This window comes from Dermatophagoides pteronyssinus, unplaced genomic scaffold (assembly GCF_027571235.1).
Source record: "Dermatophagoides pteronyssinus isolate colony J.1.1.1.1 unplaced genomic scaffold, Derpt_VIB-CSIC_2022.12 sq0002, whole genome shotgun sequence".
Taxonomy (NCBI): domain Eukaryota; kingdom Metazoa; phylum Arthropoda; class Arachnida; order Sarcoptiformes; family Pyroglyphidae; genus Dermatophagoides; species Dermatophagoides pteronyssinus.
Genome location: NW_027461526.1, coordinates 546968 through 565610, shown reverse-complemented (window position 1 = coordinate 565610; position 18643 = coordinate 546968). Strand labels below are relative to the sequence as shown.

The 18643-nt window shown below is 29.1% G+C and overlaps 9 protein-coding genes across 10 annotated transcripts; 6 read left to right on the top strand and 3 right to left on the bottom strand.

Annotated features, from left to right (window-relative positions):
- Positions 1-142: 142 nt before the first annotated feature.
- On the bottom strand, positions 143-4134 carry 5PtaseI (inositol polyphosphate-5-phosphatase A). Of its 2 annotated transcripts, none has more exons than XM_027347832.2 (12): positions 3309-4134; positions 3196-3237; positions 3046-3090; positions 2766-2970; positions 2567-2655; positions 2440-2519; positions 2329-2365; positions 2131-2271; positions 1830-1997; positions 1483-1764; positions 1377-1419; positions 143-1118 (listed from the first exon to the last, which is right to left on the bottom strand). In XM_027347832.2, the coding sequence occupies exons 1-12, from the start codon at positions 3360-3362 to the stop codon at positions 1012-1014; spliced, it is 1293 nt and encodes a 430-aa protein (XP_027203633.2). In that variant the 5' UTR covers positions 3363-4134; the 3' UTR covers positions 143-1011. The 2 variants fall into 2 exon arrangements, with proteins under 2 accessions (XP_027203633.2, XP_075681015.1); XM_075824900.1 differs by lacking the exon at positions 143-1118 and adding an exon at positions 1147-1317.
- Positions 4135-4576: 442 nt separating this feature from the next.
- On the top strand, positions 4577-7084 carry Sec10 (Exocyst complex component Sec10). Its single transcript, XM_027347829.2, has 3 exons — positions 4577-4754; positions 4840-6873; positions 6940-7084. Exons 1-3 carry the CDS (start codon positions 4728-4730, stop codon positions 7024-7026), a joined length of 2148 nt encoding a protein of 715 aa, XP_027203630.1. The 5' UTR covers positions 4577-4727; the 3' UTR covers positions 7027-7084.
- A 74-nt stretch (positions 7085-7158) lies between these two features.
- LOC142646309 (pyridoxal phosphate homeostasis protein) lies at positions 7159-8140 on the top strand. The gene is made up of 3 exons (XM_075824902.1): positions 7159-7316; positions 7382-7477; positions 7548-8140. Exons 1-3 carry the CDS (start codon positions 7224-7226, stop codon positions 8106-8108), a joined length of 750 nt encoding a protein of 249 aa, XP_075681017.1. The 5' UTR covers positions 7159-7223; the 3' UTR covers positions 8109-8140.
- Positions 8141-8185: 45 nt separating this feature from the next.
- Sfxn1-3 (Sideroflexin-1-3) lies at positions 8186-10165 on the bottom strand. The gene is made up of 8 exons (XM_075824901.1): positions 10024-10165; positions 9374-9932; positions 9239-9257; positions 9061-9159; positions 8833-8994; positions 8621-8748; positions 8439-8538; positions 8186-8363 (listed from the first exon to the last, which is right to left on the bottom strand). The coding sequence occupies exons 2-8, from the start codon at positions 9684-9686 to the stop codon at positions 8219-8221; spliced, it is 966 nt and encodes a 321-aa protein (XP_075681016.1). The 5' UTR covers positions 9687-9932; positions 10024-10165; the 3' UTR covers positions 8186-8218.
- Positions 10166-11301: 1136 nt separating this feature from the next.
- LOC113797316 (pre-mRNA-splicing factor ISY1 homolog) lies at positions 11302-12413 on the top strand. Its single transcript, XM_027347671.2, has 2 exons — positions 11302-11718; positions 11780-12413. The coding sequence occupies exons 1-2, from the start codon at positions 11405-11407 to the stop codon at positions 12306-12308; spliced, it is 843 nt and encodes a 280-aa protein (XP_027203472.1). The 5' UTR covers positions 11302-11404; the 3' UTR covers positions 12309-12413.
- Positions 12349-12942, bottom strand: MED11 (mediator complex subunit 11). The gene has a single exon (XM_027347678.2). It carries the CDS (start codon positions 12863-12865, stop codon positions 12422-12424), a length of 444 nt encoding a protein of 147 aa, XP_027203479.1. The 5' UTR covers positions 12866-12942; the 3' UTR covers positions 12349-12421.
- Positions 12943-12961: 19 nt separating this feature from the next.
- On the top strand, positions 12962-14842 carry Slu7 (Pre-mRNA-splicing factor Slu7). The gene is made up of 2 exons (XM_027347669.2): positions 12962-13192; positions 13258-14842. The coding sequence occupies exons 1-2, from the start codon at positions 13038-13040 to the stop codon at positions 14417-14419; spliced, it is 1317 nt and encodes a 438-aa protein (XP_027203470.2). The 5' UTR covers positions 12962-13037; the 3' UTR covers positions 14420-14842.
- Positions 14813-17068, top strand: LOC113797310 (protein regulator of cytokinesis 1-like). The gene is made up of 3 exons (XM_027347666.2): positions 14813-14954; positions 15021-16575; positions 16635-17068. Exons 1-3 carry the CDS (start codon positions 14887-14889, stop codon positions 16896-16898), a joined length of 1887 nt encoding a protein of 628 aa, XP_027203467.2. The 5' UTR covers positions 14813-14886; the 3' UTR covers positions 16899-17068.
- Positions 17069-17374: 306 nt separating this feature from the next.
- Positions 17375-18597, top strand: BNIP3 (BCL2 interacting protein 3). Its single transcript, XM_027347677.2, has 4 exons — positions 17375-17617; positions 17678-17910; positions 17982-18052; positions 18116-18597. The coding sequence occupies exons 1-4, from the start codon at positions 17575-17577 to the stop codon at positions 18288-18290; spliced, it is 522 nt and encodes a 173-aa protein (XP_027203478.1). The 5' UTR covers positions 17375-17574; the 3' UTR covers positions 18291-18597.
- Positions 18598-18643: the final 46 nt, after the last annotated feature.

The following is an 18643-nucleotide window of genomic DNA, read 5'->3' as shown; positions in this document are numbered from 1 at the left end:
AGGAAAAAAAACTTTATTAAATTTTACTATGATTTTTTCATTTAAATCATTGATGGCTTCGAAAAAAACAAATAATGAAATGAAGATATTTATTCAATTTATTTGTTTATTTATTTAGTATATTATCTGATACTCATGACTCAATGTGTGTTTTTACAATACAATCAAAAGATAATTATTATTAACAAAATTGAAACGATAAAAAATAACAATCTAAAAATACATTGATTGATTCACTATGATGATAATTTGATCATCGAACCTATTTTTTTGTTTCAAATGAATGAATATCGATGAAAAAAAAATAATCAATCGTTTGTTGGTTCATTCTTTTTTTTCCATTTTGTTCGATGATCGCAAATATGATCAAAACGAAATGACGATAATGAAAATTCTATTTGATCTAATCAATTAAAATATACGCACTGTAAATATAATAACAAACAACAACAAATATCACAAAAACATACACACATACACTACATACATAAATAATGTTTTTGTTGTTGTTTGATTATTTTGATGAGTCGAAAGGTTTCATCTATTAAATGATCATGATAATAAAGGATATCCGATAAAATTGTCGGTACAATCAATAATAATCATTAATTTTTTTACGTCTTTTGATTTCCAAGTTTTTTCATACGAAAGGATCAGGTTTTTTTTTCATAGAAACAAAAATTTCGATTTCATTCAATATTTGTAACAATGTTTAAATCAGGACTGCCCCGTTTTTCAAACGTTTAAATTACTGTTTCTTTCATTACGATAACTCGAACATTTGAGTTCAAAGTTGATTTGACCGTTGCTGAATAATCTTTTCGTTGTTGTTTTTTAGCATCAACAACATAGTGGTAATAGAAAAATTTTTTGATCGTTGTCGTTGTTGTTGTTGTGGATGTTGTTTTTCTTGTTGCATCTGTTGCAGATACCGATCTCTTCGCAATCAAACTTGAATTACAAGTTGTTTTATACATCATTTTAGATGAATCATCATCATTATTATTGATATCAAGATTGATTGCTTTGAGGCACCAAATAGGAAGTGTTAGTTTCTCTTTTCTCTCTATTACGATGAATATGATCATCATAAACGGAACAGATTGTTGAATTTTTATCTGTTTTAAATATAATTAAATTTATCGATTTATTCGAAAAATCAATTTATTCAACGAACCAAAAATTAAAATAATTTTGTTGAAATAATAGAAAATTAAAATTAAATAAATTTTTTTAAAATAAAAATTACAGAAAATTAAATCTTCAAACGAAATCAACATAAAAATGAAACAAATAGCTGCAGCTAAATTAAATTTGCTACAAAAATGAAATCATAAAACCAAAAAATTCTGAAATGAAAATTCAACAACATTTACCTGTTGTCGGTTTCGTACAACATTCAAAATACAGATAAACAGGCTGTTTGAAAAGAAAAATTCAATTAAATTACAACTTTTTTCAAGTTTTAATTTTAAAAATTACCTTATGATCACCCATAGGCGAATTTTTACCCATCATATCATATTGAATTTTTGTTCGTTGATTTTCATTTTTGGTCAATAATTGTTTGGCAGTATTGTTCATGATTACCCTATCACACCATGCAGGACAACGTGTTTTCATATAACTATTGGCTAACATTGTTGATGAGGATGATGCTATCTTATCGATATCTTCTTCGAATGGATAGCTGGGTAAAAAATGTCGATCAAATTCCCATAGTTTTTCTTGAAAATGATTCAATTCTTTATCCTGTTTCATAAGCTTAAATAATGAATGAATTTCTTTTAGTTTAATACACAATCAAATAATCAAAAGGATAATATTACCCAATCAAGATTATTTGGATCGGTGAAAAAATTCTGATCCGAATAGATGAATTGTTTCTTTTCAATCGATAACAGACGATCATCATTAACATCATTGCGATACAGAAGACGTGATAGATCACCATTTTTTGTTTTCTTTTGTGATAATCGTGAATTGATTGTCAAACGCTGTAATAAATAAAGAATGATAAACAGACAAATCGATAATGTATTATTTATAAGAGGAATTCATTGAAAAAAATATAAAGCTTTTCTAAGCTTAGCATATGAAAAAAAAATGTTAACCATAAGTTAAACATACCTGTACAACGGCCTTGGTATCTAATCGAAAATTAAAATCACCAAATATAAAAATGGGTAGATCGTTGAAATCTTTTGGCCCGATCGAATCCAATAAATATTCAAATGCTTTACGTCGATTTTTGGCATATATCGATGGGAACTGTGTTTATATTAACGAAAATTTTAAACAAAATAAATTATTTATTTATCGACTTACGTCTGAGATCGAAACAAAATTGGATTCATCATGAAATCTATTTTCGTGCCAAAAAACTCACTCAGATTAAATTGAAAAAAAAACAGTTTATTTAAAATACAAAATACATACAAATGAACATTAATCGTATCAAAGATGAATTCATTGATCATCCAACGAGTTTTCATAAAACCTTTTCGAGACCATTTACACTATAGAATCGATTATTATTCAAAAAAATTTTTTGCCTTTTAAATACCTCAGGAAATTTTCTTTTAAATTTTACAGGCACATTTTCGATACAACCAGAATGTATTTCTCGTCCAGTTGCCGAAACAAATTCATTAACTATATAGCCAAAATAAAAAACGAAAGAATTTTTTTTTTAAAAATTCAACCAAAAAAACAAACAAAAATAATGTTTGCACGATCGATTAGAAAAAAAAAAAGAAATTTACCATCAAAATTCCAGATGAATGCATGTTGTGTTTTATGTATAAAATAAAAACTACCTAATGCAGTGTATTTATCATCAAATGAATAATTTTCATCAAGAAATATTCGAATTATTTCGAAATCAATCATTTCATTGCTAGATATTAATGTTCGCACAAAATCATCAACATTTGTAGATGTTTTTCGAAAATCTTTTCCACCAAATTCCTATAAGGAAATTAATTTATGATGATGAGATTATTATTCTTGAGAAGAAAAAAAAATCCGAAAAATTCATTTTACCTGACAATGTAATGCAATAAATTTAGGTTTTAATCTATCCACAGTCTTTGGAATGTTGATGATGAAATGGGAACAAAAACAACAAAAACAAATAAATTATTTGATCAGATTAAAAAAAAATGCAAACAAATAGTGAAAAAAATATGATACCTTAACAAATTCGGCAATCCAAGATTCAAGTAAAAGTTTTGACTTTCGATAGAAAAAAAAAGAGAGAAAAATATGAATAAAATTTGGAAAAAAACAAACAAACAAATAATTACATCTTGAAATATGGATCCAACATTTGCCGTTATGAATAGAAATTCAGTCATCATCAACCCGTGTGAATTGAATGGAAAAAATTTTGTCAATGTCGTTTTTTTTTTATTTTGCTTCACTTCAATGTTGCAAAATTCTTTTGAATTTAGATGAAATCGAACGAATCAACAACATTGGTTGCCAGCAATATTATGATTAATGTGAATCAAACAACTGGGTTTCATTTTTCATGTCCAAGTTTGTTTTGAAATGTCAAATGTTTATTTAGATGGAAATTCTTTTCACAATTTTTTTTTGGTTGTTGATTATATTACATAGAATAGAAATTCGAACGTTGAATACAATTTTGGAAGAAAAAAAAATAGAAGCTTAATCGAACAAAATGAAAAAACATTCAATAATCAAAATGAATAGCAACACGATACATTCGAAGAAATTCTGAATGATAAACTAAAGAATAAACTTTGAATTCGAATGGCGAGTAATCTATATATCTTGTTTCGAACAGACAAAAGAAATGAAAAGAACAAGAAGAAGAAAAAAAATTAGAACAAGGATGTTGTTGACAGGCAATGATTTTTCCAAAGATTTTGATTCAATGATTAAGATTCTTTCTTTTAATTAGCCCAACAATAATAATAAAAGAAATAAAATCCACTTTTGAAAGGCAACTATATTATTTTTTTTAAAGTTCAATAAGTATATTAGTCACTATATTAAGATCTTAAATGGTTAACCGTAAAAAACACACACACAAAAAAAATCATAGTCACAAGCAAAAAACATCGACAGCCAAAAGATTTAATAAGGAGGATACACCACTATAATAAATAGGATATGATCATAATTAGCATCAGATTGTATTGTGTGTGAATATTAAAAAAAAAATGTCAATTAAAATGAATTAGTTTTTTTTTTGTTTATGGTCTTTGTCGTCATCATCATCAGATTCTTTTTTTATATTAAAAAAAAATATATACAGCAGGATTTTTTTTCAAATCAAAAAAAAAAACGAAAAACTTTATTTAGTGGTAATATAATATCGTTAAACACAAACGATTGGCGACTGTTTTTGTCATGTTGAGTATTTTGCAGGTTTTTTTTTGTTTTGTTTGTTGTTTTTGTATCGTTTCTGCTGCTGTTTGTGTTTTGATCAGAGAATATATATTGAGTTTTTGAGACAGCATACAGCTGGTCTGCAGCAATGTTGAATTTTTTTTTATTTCTTGCCGATTGAGTTTGCGAATAAATTTTTCTGTGTGGGCGTTTGTTGTTTTGGTTCAGGATATCATTCAAAAAAAAAAAATTTATTCATTGTATCAAATTTCATTTTGATCATAAAATTTTGTTTTTTGAGATAGGAAAAATAAATTTTTTTTGTCATAAATTTTAAGAAAAATTGCTTGCGATACGTCATTATCATGACTTTTTTGGCCGAATTAGAACAAGTATGAATTGTATTTTTTTTCTATAAAAATATTTATGATTATTATATGATTGTAATAATTTTTTTTATGATTATCATTATTCAAGGATCCATTCGATGGTGAAGAATTTATCGAACGTTTAGCATGGCGTGCAACAAACGGTAAATTTGATGATGTGGATCTAATTAGTGAAGCATTCGAAAATGGTATTAAAGATTTGAAAGCAATTTATGATACAAATCAGAAAAAATGTGAACGTTTAGAGATGATTTGTCGTGAAGAAGAAAAAGGTCATTGGATTAAGGTAACCGAATTACAACAAAAATGTAAAGATTCATTAGCAACATTCGAAAAATTGGATAAAAGATTGGATATTGTGGCTGATAAAGTTGTCTATTTGGGTGAACAGCTTGAAGGTGTCAATACACCAAGAATGCGTGCTGTAGAAGCACAAAAATTGATGCAACATTTTGCCCGTTATCTTGAAACACCCAGTGAAACATTGAATTCATTTGAAGAACTTTACATTGAAAATATTAATCAATTATTCGAAGAAGCTGATATCATACAAAAATTATATCTTATATCACAGGAGCTACCAAACAATAGTAAATTTGATGAAGCAAAAGAATTTATATCCAAAAAATATAATTTAATTGAAAAAAGATTGATTGAAGAATTTTCACAAGCACAGAAAAATGATGATCGAAATAAGATGAAGAAAATTGCCTCAATATTATCACATTTCAAAGGCTATTCACAATGTATCGATGTTTTTATTGAACAAAGTCAAATGGGAATGTTTTTGGGTGAAAATATATTCAATGATATTGTACCACTTTGTGTGAAAAATCAGAAAACTATTAAAGAAGTATTTACTAATACCGAACAGGTAATGTCGAAATTTGTATTGAACATTTTTCATGGAAAAATACAGGAATATATTCAAGCTCGAATCAATGAAAATGATACCCGTGATTTTCTTACAGAATTATATACATTATTCCATAAAACAAACAAACTAATTGAACAGATTGCAAAGCTAAAATTTTCAGGTTGTGATTTTAATTTTTTAAATAAAATTACCCGTAATATATTCAATAATTATCTGGACATGTATATACAACGAGAAACTAATTATCTAAAAGATAAATGTGCCTATATATTACAAAGTTATTATGAATCGAAAAATCATCAAAAACGTCCAATTACTACCGGTGGATTTCAGGAATTGATACAATCAAAAATCGGAAGAGCAAATATTAATATTGGAAATTTAAATATTAATATATCGAATCCAGATTATACACAAGGTGAAACATTTCTTTCCGAAGAGATTGCTATTTCGATTCTACAGGAAACAAAAATGTCATTACAAAGATGTCATTTATTGTCTAAACCACAAGATATTGCTCAAAATGCATTGGCCATTTATGAAATTGAATTACAAAGTTTATGTATTGAACATATTGATTATGCAATCGAATTAGGTCTACAGGTAATACCATCGGCTGAAACAAAATCACAACCGGACATACATTTTTTCGATATTATACGACAATCGAATGAAATTTGTCATCTAAATGAAAAACAATTTGTCAATTGGGTATTGCCATTAATATCTTCGACAACAAAATATTCCGAATGTATTAAACGAAAACGTGAAGTATATCAACAAATGGAAGCAAAATTAAATCAAGGTCTTGAGAAATCAATTGCATCGATAATTGGCTGGATCAAATACCTACTGCAAACCGAACAGAAAAAGACTGATTTCAAACCGGAACAAGGAAATGATGATATTATACCTACAAGTACAATAGCTTGTAATAAGGTTGTAAAATTCATTAATTTTTATCATAATCGAATAACAAAATGTTTGGATGGTAAAAATGTGGAAGATGTACTCACCGATTTGGGTGTCAAAATTCATCGTACCATTAATGAACATCTTCAACAATTTCAATTCAATTTTATGGGAGCAATGGTTGTTATTTGTGATGTAAAAGAATATCGTAATTGTATTGATAAATTTAAAATTCCATTGTTAAGCGATCTGTTCAATATTTTACATGCCCTCTGTAATTTATTGATTGTTGGACCGGAAAATCTTAAACAGGTTTCCAATGGAGATCAATTGGTAAGTGAATAAATTTTACACTGAAAAATTTCATCTTAATTGATTTTATTATTTTTTTTAACACAGGCTGGTCTTGAACGTTCAATAATTCTTAGTTTTATTCAATTACGTGCCGATTATAAATCTGCAAAACTACTGAACTATTTAAAATGATCTGATTTTTTTTGTAATTTTTAAAAATAAAATAAAATTGATAATTTTCACAAATTAATCGTTTTTGTATGAATTTTTTAAAATTAATTTGAGGAATAAGATTTAAATTTTTAACAGAAAACTTTTTCTAGATTTGTCGAAAAGTGTATTGCTGGAAATATTTCTCGGCTAACTTTTAACCAAATAAATTCGTTAATATGATGGATATCTCGAATTCAATCATCGAAAATTTACAACTAATCAACGAAAAGATTAAAAATGCTTACGATAGTGTTCCAAATAATCCAAATGTAATGATTTTTTTTGTGATAAAAAATTTCAATTTTCTGGATTTTTTTTCCTTAATTTTAAACAGAAATATCCAACATTATTGGCTGCAAGTAAAATCAAATCAAAAGAGCTAATCATTACTGCTTATCAACATGGCCAAAGACATTTCGGTGAAAATTATGTATGTTTGAAAGTCAAGTTCTCCTTGAATTTTATTTTTTATTTTGTTTTTGTTTTCACTTCTCAAAAAGATTCAAGAATTGTATGACAAAGCCAATGATCCTGAAGTGATCGCAAAATGTCCTGAAATAAAATGGCATATGATTGGTCATGTACAGACGAATAAAATCAACAAATTATTGGGCGTTCCGAATTTATTTTGCATTCAAACAATTGATTCGATTAAATTGGCCGAAAATCTGAACGCAGCCATTCATCGTCATGCGAATATGCCTGATAAAATACAGATTTTCGCTCAAATCAATACAAGTAACGAGGCACAAAAGTCTGGAATCGATGTTGCCGCTGCCAAAGAATTGATTACATTCATTTTGGATAAATGCAATCGTCTGGAACTTGTTGGTTTAATGACGATTGGAGCCTATGATTACGATGTTTCGTTGGGACCAAATCCAGATTTTTTGAAACTTATTCAAGTTCGTAAAGAAGTTTGTCATCTATTCGGTAAGCCGGAAAATGAAATCCAATTGAGTATGGGAATGACTTCGGATTTTGAACATGCTATCGCTTTGGGCAGTACAATGGTACGCGTTGGAACAGCCATTTTTGGTTTACGTGATAAAAATAAATAGATTTTTTTTGTAAGAAAAAATTTTATTTTATTTTTTTAAATAAATCAAGCAAAACAATAAACATTATAGAATCGGAATTAAAAATAAAACAATTTTTAAATAATAATATCTCATAATCCTTTGTTATAATATGCAATTTTACAAGGGTTATTGGTTTTGCGAACATATTCTTGAATATCCTCTTCTAATCGTTCGATTGGTACGGATTTTCTTTGTGGAAATAATGCGCAACACAATGGCGTAGCAAATGTCAAACTATAAATTATTGAATATTAAACATGGGAAAATATAATAAGAATTACGACAGGATTATGTAATACGAATTTTTACCTTAAACCACACATTAAAACTTGTGCAGGTGCCGAAATCCATGGAATTCGGCGAAGAATACCACGTTTTTCCAAACGATTCATGATAATCGGCGGAATAACTTTAAAATCATTGAAACAAAGAAAAAATTTCATGATTTCAGAAAAGATTCATGAAAGATGAATATCAATGAAAAAACATACCCATTCCAGGTGCTGCCATCAATATTCGAGATAAAACCACTAGTGATATTCCCTCTTTGGCCATCTTTTTTGAATATCCAATTTTATTGCCATTCTCATCTTCAATTGCTATACCATTTGTTAGTTCACTAACAGATGGTTTTGAATTTGAACAATTTTTTTTTGGTTGTTTGATATCCATTTTGATTATCGAATGATTTATTTATTCATACCTTGATCGCATCATTGGAATGTTAACACAATTAGCCGCAGCAACCGCAGCGAATGGAACAAAACGACCCAATAATGGTGGAAAACGTTTGGCAAGACTATTTAGCGATAAAGCTGTGACTAGTGCACCAGATGTGGCAAAACAATATGATTTTACCAATTGTCTATTTGTTATTTTCAATATCAGATATTTTCTTGTGATTTAGATATGACATTATTATGAAACTTACGAAACAGGAATAGGACTATCACCACTTCGATTCGTATAGTTGACAACCGCATTGAACGATTGATTAAACCATTGCCAAAATATAGTCTGCGCTGGTGTTCTGATAGACGAATTAAGAAAAAGTTTTGATTAACTAAAGAATATTCTTTAATTTTTTTAAAAAAAGGAAGCAAACTTGCTTGTAATAGGTCAGCATGCCTAGAATGTCATCGATCGTGAAAGCAATAAAGGCAAAAAAACATAACATTAGCAAATTATGAAGAATCGATTTGGATTTGGATAAAAATAAACCACAACAGATAGGATCGACTTACATCCAGTGATGGCCATGTTCATTGGAACCTGTGCAGACATTCTACCTATAAGGGTCATTTTTTCACCGGTATCCGGATGAAATGCAGAATCATAGATATGTTTATAATGCCATAGCTTTTCTTCTGTTAATCCATTAATAATTTCACCTTTACGATATTTATATATTATTTCTTTGGCCTCTTCTAATTCACGATTTGAACAAAGTACATTCAATGGATTTGTAACAACAAAAAAATGTTTTGCACGACCAAAATAAGTGCTTTGATCCCATCTTGGTTGGTCAATATTGATATCATTTCGAATTAATGCCATATTCGAACAGAGATGATCAAAAATAGAAATACTTGTAAACTTGATTTGATCCCACAGTTCAACAATTTGGTCTAATCAACATCAAAATGTGAATAATTTTCGACTTAACTTTCAATAATTATGATGATGAAAATAATGAGATCATAAACCTTGTCATGATGGCAATGATATTTAAGAAAAGGTGTCTATTTGATTTCCTTTTCTTTTGTTATTTATTCGCAAGTTGGAATGAATATGATTTGTTTCCTATAAAATTCAATAAAAAAAATTTTTGTTTAAAAAAAAGTTAGAATGAAAGATAAGATAACCAATGAGAAATATGTAGGGAAATCCTTACGTTATATTATCATATAAAAATCTTTAATATTGATTGGAAATTATTGATTTGATCATTCAGAAGGAAAAAATTTTCTTCATTATCCAAACCATTAAAAGGAGAGGGAAAAAAATCGAATGATTATCAAATAAAAAATTAGAGCCTATATTTATAAAATACACACAGATATAAATTGTCGAATAAAAAGAAGTTTAATCATCATCGGAAAGAAAAACATGCCAAATGTTTGTGTTTGCCATCCAATAAATTAATTCGCTGCATCAATATTCAACAATAACAACAACAAACAAAAAAAAACAACTACATCCACAACAACAACAATCTCGTGGTACGATCTCAAGACACAGACACAAAATTTTGAGAGAGAGAAAGAGAAAAAGACTCACAAATTGAACCAGTTATATTATTCAGTTGCACCACGATCGCCTGATGAATGATGTTTGATCATCAGCAATCTTTAACCAAAAATCACAGCCATCATCATCTTCCAACAGAACATCATTTTTTTCAATTGAAAAAATGATGTTCTTTTCTGTTCTGTTTACATCTACGATGGACGATTGACAACAAAAATAATAAATAAATAACAACAGAAAATTTTTTTATTCACACCTAATTTACCTAACATATATAATCATATCTGAACAACAACAAAAAAAAGTAGAACAATAAATTCGGTCAGGAGTCTCACAACCAAATTCTGTTTTCATCATAAGAAATATAAAAAAAAATCATAGTTGCATACAAACTCATATCATAATACGATATATACACGATGAATTGATGGGCCAAAGTTTCATTTTCATTCAATATTATTTTAATATCTATAGTTTTTGGAGCATGAGCATCATTGGTAAAAATTTTTTTCCCTGTAATGCCAATATCAATTGATGACACGATCAAAATTCAAAATATATATGGTGGCCTGATCAGAACATCATTATCATTGATCATCAGAATTCAAACATTTGTCCAATATTGATGTTTATCGTTGATCGATGATATATCGATGTTTATCTTGCCACCATTGCAGTAATCACTTAAATAAATCGTTCAATGAATTGTCGAAATTTTTTTTCCTTTAAACACATACACAAAAAAATTGATTCATGTGATCATCATGTCATAGAATAATAAGATTTATGGATAAAAGTTTTTTTTCGTACATTCCATTAGTTTTGTCAATATTTTAGGCGCCACCAAAGAAATTTGAAAAAAAAACTTAAAATTCGAATTTTAAGTTTTTTTCCTTACACTTACACGTCGTCTATGAATATGATAAAATTTTAGCAAAAAAAAAACAGACAAACATGCGGATTGTTTTTCTTCGAATCTGATTTTTGACAACTTTTTTTATCTGTCGAAAATTTTCTAATAAATCATGGCTCGAAATGCGGAGAAAGCGATGACAACTTTAGCACGATGGCGAGCATCACAACTCGAAGAACAAACTAATTCCAATCAGCCAAAACGTGAACGACGACCTTATTTTCCAGGTGATTGTAATGATCTGAATTCAGCACAACGATGGCGTTTGAATGTTGTACGTGTGATTAGCCGAAAAGTGGCACAAATTCAAAATGCAGGTCTTGGTGAACATCGTATTCGTGATCTAAATGACCAGATAAATAGATTACTAAGAGAAAAAAGAAACTGGGAACAACGAATCAAAGAACTTGGTGGTACTGATTTCAGGTAGGACATTGACAAACATTTTCTCCCAATTGTTGATTGTAAACTTTTTTTTTCGCTACAGATCTACCGAACGTTTTGATGCTAGTGCCCGTGAAATACCTGGCAATAAAGGTTACAAGTATTTTGGCGCTGCTAAAGATTTACCTGGTGTAAGAGAACTATTAACTCAGGAAACAATTCAGATACCGAAAAAAACAAAAGCTGAATTGATGCGATCAATCGATGCTGATTATTATGGTTATCGTGATGAAGATGATGGTGTCATTTTGAAGGAAGAAGCCCGAGTACAACGTGAAGAACTTTTACGATTAGCAGATGAAGAACAAAATTCCAATGCAAAAACAATAAAAGAACGAATTGAATCAATTTGCAATCCTGATGATAAAGATGATAATAGGCCAAACATCGAAGAAGGAGTTGACTTTGCTGGACCAAAAAATTTTATATCTCACGTTCCATCCATACCAACACAACAGGAAATTCACGAAGAATTAGTTCGTAGGAAAAAACAAGAATTACTTGCAATGTATGTTTCGGAGGATATTCTTGAATCGGAAAAAGAAGCAAAAACAATGCTTGGTGTTGAATAGTATTTTAAAACTTTTATCTCATCTAAATTTTCACTCATAATCATTATTTAATTATTTTATTTCATTAATTAAAAGATGAAAATAAAACATTATTTACAAATTTTATTCTTTTTTTAATGTTGTTGTTGATGATGCGATGATAATTTACTGTCCATTGGATCATCTTGATTTGGTTCTATTTTTGCTGTTTTTGAACTTTGATATTTTTGCAGCTGTATTTGATGCTGTTTTTTTAGATGTTCCAATTCGTTTAAACCAGATCGAACATGTTCCAAACGTAGCATGGCCAATTGATTTATTTTCATAGTCGAATAAGTTGAGCCTTCATGTGGTTGCAATGTACTTACTTGCGATAGATATTGTAGCTGTTTGCTTACATTATTATCAACCATTTCAAGACATTTAACAAATTGGCTCACTTGACTTTCAACATTTTTGATACTAGGTTTATCTTTACTAAATTCATTTAATGAAGTCGTTCCAAATTGCATCATTTGGTAAATCTGATTTTCAATCTGATCCAAAACATGAAGCTTTTCCGATGAATTATGATCCATTTTTTAAATAAAAAATTGGAAATTTCAAACTTTAGCCAAAAAAATACTGACAGTTAATAGTGAGCAACTATTTTCACACAGAATGCATGAGCGAGCTGCAAAAGTTTTGAGTTGAGTAATAATAGCCATAATTGGATCCAAGAAATTTTATTCGGGATCAAACTTCACAACAATGAATGTTTCATCAAGACCTGTGTCTGAAATTATCAAAAGTTCGGACAATGATGAACCGAAAAAGCGTTCACGTGAAGATTGGAAAAAGGCTAAAGAGCTAGAAGAAGCTCGTAAGCTTGGCCAAGCTCCAGCCGAAGTTGATGAAGAGGGAAAGTAAGTCAATCATTTTTGCCTTAAAATCAAAATTTAACTCATATTTAATCTTTATAAAATTTCAGAGATATCAATCCTCATATACCACAGTATATTAGTACGACACCTTGGTATTATGGTGCAAGTGGCCCAACTTTAAAACATCAAAAAGTTTTAGACGATAGAAGCAAAGACAATACAACATTACGTGATAAATATGTACGTGGTTTGAAAGGTAGTACGGCAACCAAATTCCGTAAAGGAGCATGTGAAAATTGTGGAGCCATGACACATAAGAAAAAAGATTGTCTAGAACGGCCAAGAAAAATCGGTGCAAAATTCACTGGAGACGATATAGCCCCTGATGAAATATTATTGCCCTCGCTTAAACATGATTACGATGGTAAACGTGATCGTTGGAATGGTTATGATCCAGTCATGTATCGTTCGGTTATCGAAGAACATCGTAAAGTTGAAGAAGCCAAACAAATTTTAAAGGAAGAAAAACTTAAACAAGATTTGATCAATACGGAAGGAAATTCTGATGCATCGGATTCTGACGAAGATGAAAAATATGCCGATCACATTGATATGCCTGGAACTAAAGTAGATAGCAAGCAACGTATCACTGTTCGTAATCTTCGAATTCGTGAAGATACTGCAAAATATCTTCGAAATTTGGATATTGATTCAGCTTATTATGATCCAAAAACCCGATCTATGCGTGATAATCCATATAAACATACTGGAAAAACACACGAAGAACTGCAATATGCTGGCGATAATTTTATTCGATATATGGGTGAAACGCAAAAAGTTTCGCAAGCTCAATTGTTCGCATGGGAAATGTCAGAAAAAGGTGTGGATATTCATCTACAGGCAGAACCTACAAAAGCTGAAATTATTCATCGAGAATTGGATTTAAAAAAGAGCGATTTGAAAGAAACAATCAAAGAAACTATTCTGGATAAATATGGAGGAAAAGAATATTTAGAAGCACCACCAAAAGAGCTAATTTTTGCTCAAACCGAAGATTATGTTGAATATTCTCGTAGTGGTCAGGTGATAAAAGGTCAAAATCGAGCACCAATACGATCGATATATAAAGAAGATGAATTTATTAATCGTCATACAACTGTATTCGGTTCATATTGGGAAAATGGAAAATGGGGCTATAAATGTTGTCATTCATTTATCAAAAATTCTTATTGTACTGGCACATTAAGTAAAAGAGATGATAATGGTTGAATTCAGATTAATCCATTTTAAATTATCAAGTTAATTGTAAAAAAATTCCTTTTTTTTTATTTCCCATGATCGGTGTTCTAAAGCAAAAAACAAAAATATTTGAAAATGACATTAAATTTTTTTAATCAAGAAAAAAAACATTCGAAATGCGCGTGCGTAGTTTCAAAATGTAATTTCAGCCAATCAGCAATTTTCATATTGACCGTTTGAAAATTTTTAGGGAGTACGTGTGTGTGTGTGTTCACACTTTGACATGGTGTGTTTTTACCAACCGTCACTCATCACCGTAAGCCAAAAGTTGTTGTTTTCTTGATGTTGAAAGATTGCGCTATTTTATTTTGTTTTCTTTATTCTATCCACCAATAATACTTTTTTTGAGAAAATAAAATAAGATAATTCTTGTTTTGAATTTTTAAATTTAAATTAATCGTCATTTTTTTGATTTGATTGTGTTTTCGTATGACAAAATGACCAATGTTGATTGGATTGAGTTTGAACAGGATGATGCATCCATGAATCTTTCGTTTCCATCAGCGTAAGTTTATTGCTTTTCTATTTAAGAATTTATAGCATTTTATATAAAATTTTTGTTTTGTCACAGTTTTGCTGATTATCTCACCGAAGAATTGGTACAAAATTTGAAAAATAAATTTAATGAAATCGGTGAAATATGGCGTTTTGTCGGCTTTCCAGATTCATATCGTGAACAACAAACCGAAGAAATTCGTCGACAATTCATTGATTTAGCTGATAGATTACTTGCAACAAATAGTAAATTTCGTGATGATGGACTAAAATATCGTGAATATAAATTGAAAGAAGTGAATAAGATTCTCAGCGATCTATCATTACCATCATTTCAGCTATCTGAAGAATTCCAAACATTGATTATGCAGAATAAAATGTTGCAGAAAAAATTTAACGAATTGGTTGTGGTTAAAAATGAACGAATGTCTAAATTGGAGAGTTTGGAGAATAAATTACAAAAAGTAAACCAATTACTTGGCGAAATTTATCAACCAACCAAATTTGTTACAGATATACCGAGTGAAATGGAACTAAAAAGTTTAGCTTTAATATTACGTGACCGTGAAAAACTTCTTACTGATCGTAAAATGAAATTTGAATCATTGAAACCTGCATTAATGAAATTTACAAACGATCTTGAATATAAACCGGAAAATGATGATGAAAAAATGTTAATCGTATTAAACAGAGATATTATTTACTCACAATTCCACATTAACAAACTAATGTCATTTTTGAACAAATTATCCAGTTTACGTGAAACTGCTAAAACACAGATTGAAAAACAACTTGAAAAATTGCAACAACTTTATAATCGATTGGATGTTGATCAAAAAGAACGCGATCTTTTCTTAATGGAATTGGTTGGTACATTACCAAGACAGCAGCAACTATTGGATGCTGAAATAGCTAAATATGAGATTATAAAAAAGAATAGTATCGAAAAAATAATCAAAAATGTTCGTATTGAACTTCAAGCACTTTTCGAAAAATGTCGAGTATCTCAATTCGATGGCTATCTAATGGATTCGAATGAATATACAGAAGAATTACTAAACGAGCTAGAAGCTGAATTTAATGTTTTAAAAATTTTTCATGATAAATATCAAGAAGTTTTTGAAAAATTAATCGAATTTGAAGATTCTATGGAATGTCTGATAGAATTGGAAAGAAAATCAACTGATCCAAATCGTTTTAATAATCGCGGTGGTGCATTGTTACAAATGGAACGTGATCGTAAAATTTGTTTGAAAAAATTGCCCAAATTAGAAAAAGAAATTCGAACATTGATCACAATGATTGAAACCGAACATAATATACCATTAAATTCATATGGTTTGGATATTGATAAATATTTCGAAATGAATTGGGAACAGCTTAAAGATTGTAAAACAATTACAACTGCATCAAAAAATTCAAAATCACAGAATACCACAGAAAGTGCGAAAAAGATTAATCAAAATGCCTTATCAAACAAAAAAGGTAATCGTATTCCCTTTTCACCACGATCAGTGAATCAACGAGTTAATAAACGTGAATTGGATGAACAGCCACGATCTGGAAAGATTGCCAAACGAAATATCTATGATGATATCGTCAAAGTTGATGAGGGTGAAAAACAATTTCAGGTAAGCATAATGGTTGTAAACATTGAACCTTATAATGTAAATTGAATAATCAATTGCAGATGGGCATTCAAATCAATTCGACAATGATCGATGCGGAAAATAATCTTCCACATATGAATCTTCATACACCATTATCCAAAGCAACAGTTACAACACGAATCCGTGAAAATCGACGTCGTTCTAAATCGGTAGATTTTGTTCGTAATCGACCAAGAAATCGTATACCAATCATAATGAATTCAAACAGTAGTAGCGGCTATTCATCATCATCGAATATAACCAATGTTAGAACAGTACAACGACCGACACCATTTTTACCATAAAATTCAATTTTTTTTCATTTGATTTTGATCAGTATTTTTACAATCATATTCTTACAAGACATTATTTCTAATTACATAACACTATCATTAATAAACATAATAATTGACCATAAATTCATCATTATCATAACCATTAAAAAAATGAAATTAAACATTTTTTTCTAATTCCATTATTCATATTAGCTATATTTCCGAAATTATTTTCATTTGTCAATAAAAATTTATTGTTTATCTTTACAAACATAGTACGTTCTGGTCAAAGAATTGATTATTACGTGACATGTGTTATATATAAAAAAAAAGATATTTATAATCATCATCATCAAATCATAAGATAATTAAATTGAGAAGAAAAAAAAATGTGATGTGATAAAAGTGCGCATTTAACAATCGAATGTTTTGTTATGTATTTTGATTGAACGCATGCGCTTTCCAAACATTTTTTTAATGTTTTTTGTTTTTGTTTTGTTTTGATTTAATACGCGTTGAAGTAAAATGTTTTTGTTTTGCAGCTTTTCATTATCGATCAATCTTTGACAAAGCCAAATCTGTGGTGAGAAAACGCGCAAAAAAATCATTTCGTATTAATTATAAGGTGATAAAATTTCGATTCAAAATATTTTATTTGCGAATTTCAATGTTCAAAAAATAACTTCGTTGAAAAGCAAAACAACAAATGGCATCCACACCCAAAAGCGATGATGTCGTTTCTTTAAATGGTTCGATTTTAATTTTTTCGGTCCCATAATTTTTTTATTATTTTTGTCGTATTATTTCAGATTCTTGGATCGATATCAATGAAAATACAACATATTCTCCCAGTGATACACCACTTCATATCCTCATGAAAAACAATGGACCAACCCTACAAAGTTTGGAGAAATTATTGTTGGATGCCCAAAAAGAAAGCCAAACAGGACATTCATCATTGAAAGGATCATTTTTGGGTTCATTACCCATCACGCCCGATGGTTTACAAACACCACCGAATAGCATCTATTTTAATAATAATGTAATAACAGATTGTACTAACGAAATAATTTCTAAAAAAATTTTTTCTTTATCAACTAAATAACCAAATAGGAGCATAATGATCGAAGTCATTTGAGTACAGATTGGATATGGGATTGGAGCAATCGTGATCCATTGTCTAAGTATGTGTTGTTGTTTTTTTCGAATTAAAATCGATTAATATTCATTCCTTCATCCGTTTAAAGAGAATGGAATAATCTACAACAAAATCGTAAAACTCGTCCAACATTTCGTCAATGGATAATACGACGTGGAATCTTATCGAAAGAAGTTCTTTCATTATTATTTTTGACCAATGTTCTTTCATTGATTTTGGGTGCTGGAATTGGCTATACAATTATTCTACGTCGAGCTTTCTGACAAATAACAAAATTACTGACGAACAAATGAATGGTGTGTGATGAATGGAAAATCATTAATATTTTGTTTCTTATCATCATCATATATAATTTATAATCACACATATAACTGTTTTTTTTTCCATTTTACATTCTTATTAACCTGATCATTTTGCCTTTGTTTGTACACTTGTGCTTGTGTGTCTAATTTGTGTTTGTTTATTTATCATTTCATACTTTGATCATTTTTATTTTTCATTCATTCATTGATTTTGATATCCATTATATAATATTCGAATAATAAAAATGAATTACGATTGAATAAACGACTATTTTTTTGTTTTGTTTTATTTTCAAAAATTTTTATTTTATTTT

Coding starts and splice junctions, on each gene's coding strand:
- 5PtaseI (XM_027347832.2), bottom strand. CDS start 3,362: ATGATGACTGAATTTCTATTCATAACGGCAAATGTTGGATCCATATTT. Junction 2,272..2,328: donor ATTTTGTTTCGATCTCAGAC/GTAAGTCGATAA, acceptor ATATAAACACAG/TTCCCATCGATATATGCCAA. Junction 1,765..1,829: donor ATCCAAATAATCTTGATTGG/GTAATATTATCC, acceptor TCATTATTTAAG/CTTATGAAACAGGATAAAGA.
- Sec10 (XM_027347829.2), top strand. CDS start 4,728: ATGACTTTTTTGGCCGAATTAGAACAA. Junction 4,755..4,839: donor TTTTGGCCGAATTAGAACAA/GTATGAATTGTA, acceptor TCATTATTCAAG/GATCCATTCGATGGTGAAGA. Junction 6,874..6,939: donor TTTCCAATGGAGATCAATTG/GTAAGTGAATAA, acceptor TTTTTAACACAG/GCTGGTCTTGAACGTTCAAT.
- LOC142646309 (XM_075824902.1), top strand. CDS start 7,224: ATGATGGATATCTCGAATTCAATCATCGAAAATTTACAACTAATCAAC. Junction 7,317..7,381: donor GTGTTCCAAATAATCCAAAT/GTAATGATTTTT, acceptor AATTTTAAACAG/AAATATCCAACATTATTGGC. Junction 7,478..7,547: donor GACATTTCGGTGAAAATTAT/GTATGTTTGAAA, acceptor CTTCTCAAAAAG/ATTCAAGAATTGTATGACAA.
- Sfxn1-3 (XM_075824901.1), bottom strand. CDS start 9,686: ATGGCATTAATTCGAAATGATATCAATATTGACCAACCAAGATGGGAT. Junction 8,995..9,060: donor GATAGTCCTATTCCTGTTTC/GTAAGTTTCATA, acceptor AATAACAAATAG/ACAATTGGTAAAATCATATT. Junction 8,364..8,438: donor GTTTTAATGTGTGGTTTAAG/GTAAAAATTCGT, acceptor AATAATTTATAG/TTTGACATTTGCTACGCCAT.
- LOC113797316 (XM_027347671.2), top strand. CDS start 11,405: ATGGCTCGAAATGCGGAGAAAGCGATGACAACTTTAGCACGATGGCGA. Junction 11,719..11,779: donor CTTGGTGGTACTGATTTCAG/GTAGGACATTGA, acceptor TTTTCGCTACAG/ATCTACCGAACGTTTTGATG.
- MED11 (XM_027347678.2), bottom strand. CDS start 12,865: ATGGATCATAATTCATCGGAAAAGCTTCATGTTTTGGATCAGATTGAA.
- Slu7 (XM_027347669.2), top strand. CDS start 13,038: ATGAATGTTTCATCAAGACCTGTGTCTGAAATTATCAAAAGTTCGGAC. Junction 13,193..13,257: donor GAAGTTGATGAAGAGGGAAA/GTAAGTCAATCA, acceptor ATAAAATTTCAG/AGATATCAATCCTCATATAC.
- LOC113797310 (XM_027347666.2), top strand. CDS start 14,887: ATGACCAATGTTGATTGGATTGAGTTTGAACAGGATGATGCATCCATG. Junction 14,955..15,020: donor AATCTTTCGTTTCCATCAGC/GTAAGTTTATTG, acceptor GTTTTGTCACAG/TTTTGCTGATTATCTCACCG. Junction 16,576..16,634: donor AGGGTGAAAAACAATTTCAG/GTAAGCATAATG, acceptor AATCAATTGCAG/ATGGGCATTCAAATCAATTC.
- BNIP3 (XM_027347677.2), top strand. CDS start 17,575: ATGGCATCCACACCCAAAAGCGATGATGTCGTTTCTTTAAATG. Junction 17,911..17,981: donor GCATCTATTTTAATAATAAT/GTAATAACAGAT, acceptor ATAACCAAATAG/GAGCATAATGATCGAAGTCA. Junction 18,053..18,115: donor AATCGTGATCCATTGTCTAA/GTATGTGTTGTT, acceptor ATCCGTTTAAAG/AGAATGGAATAATCTACAAC.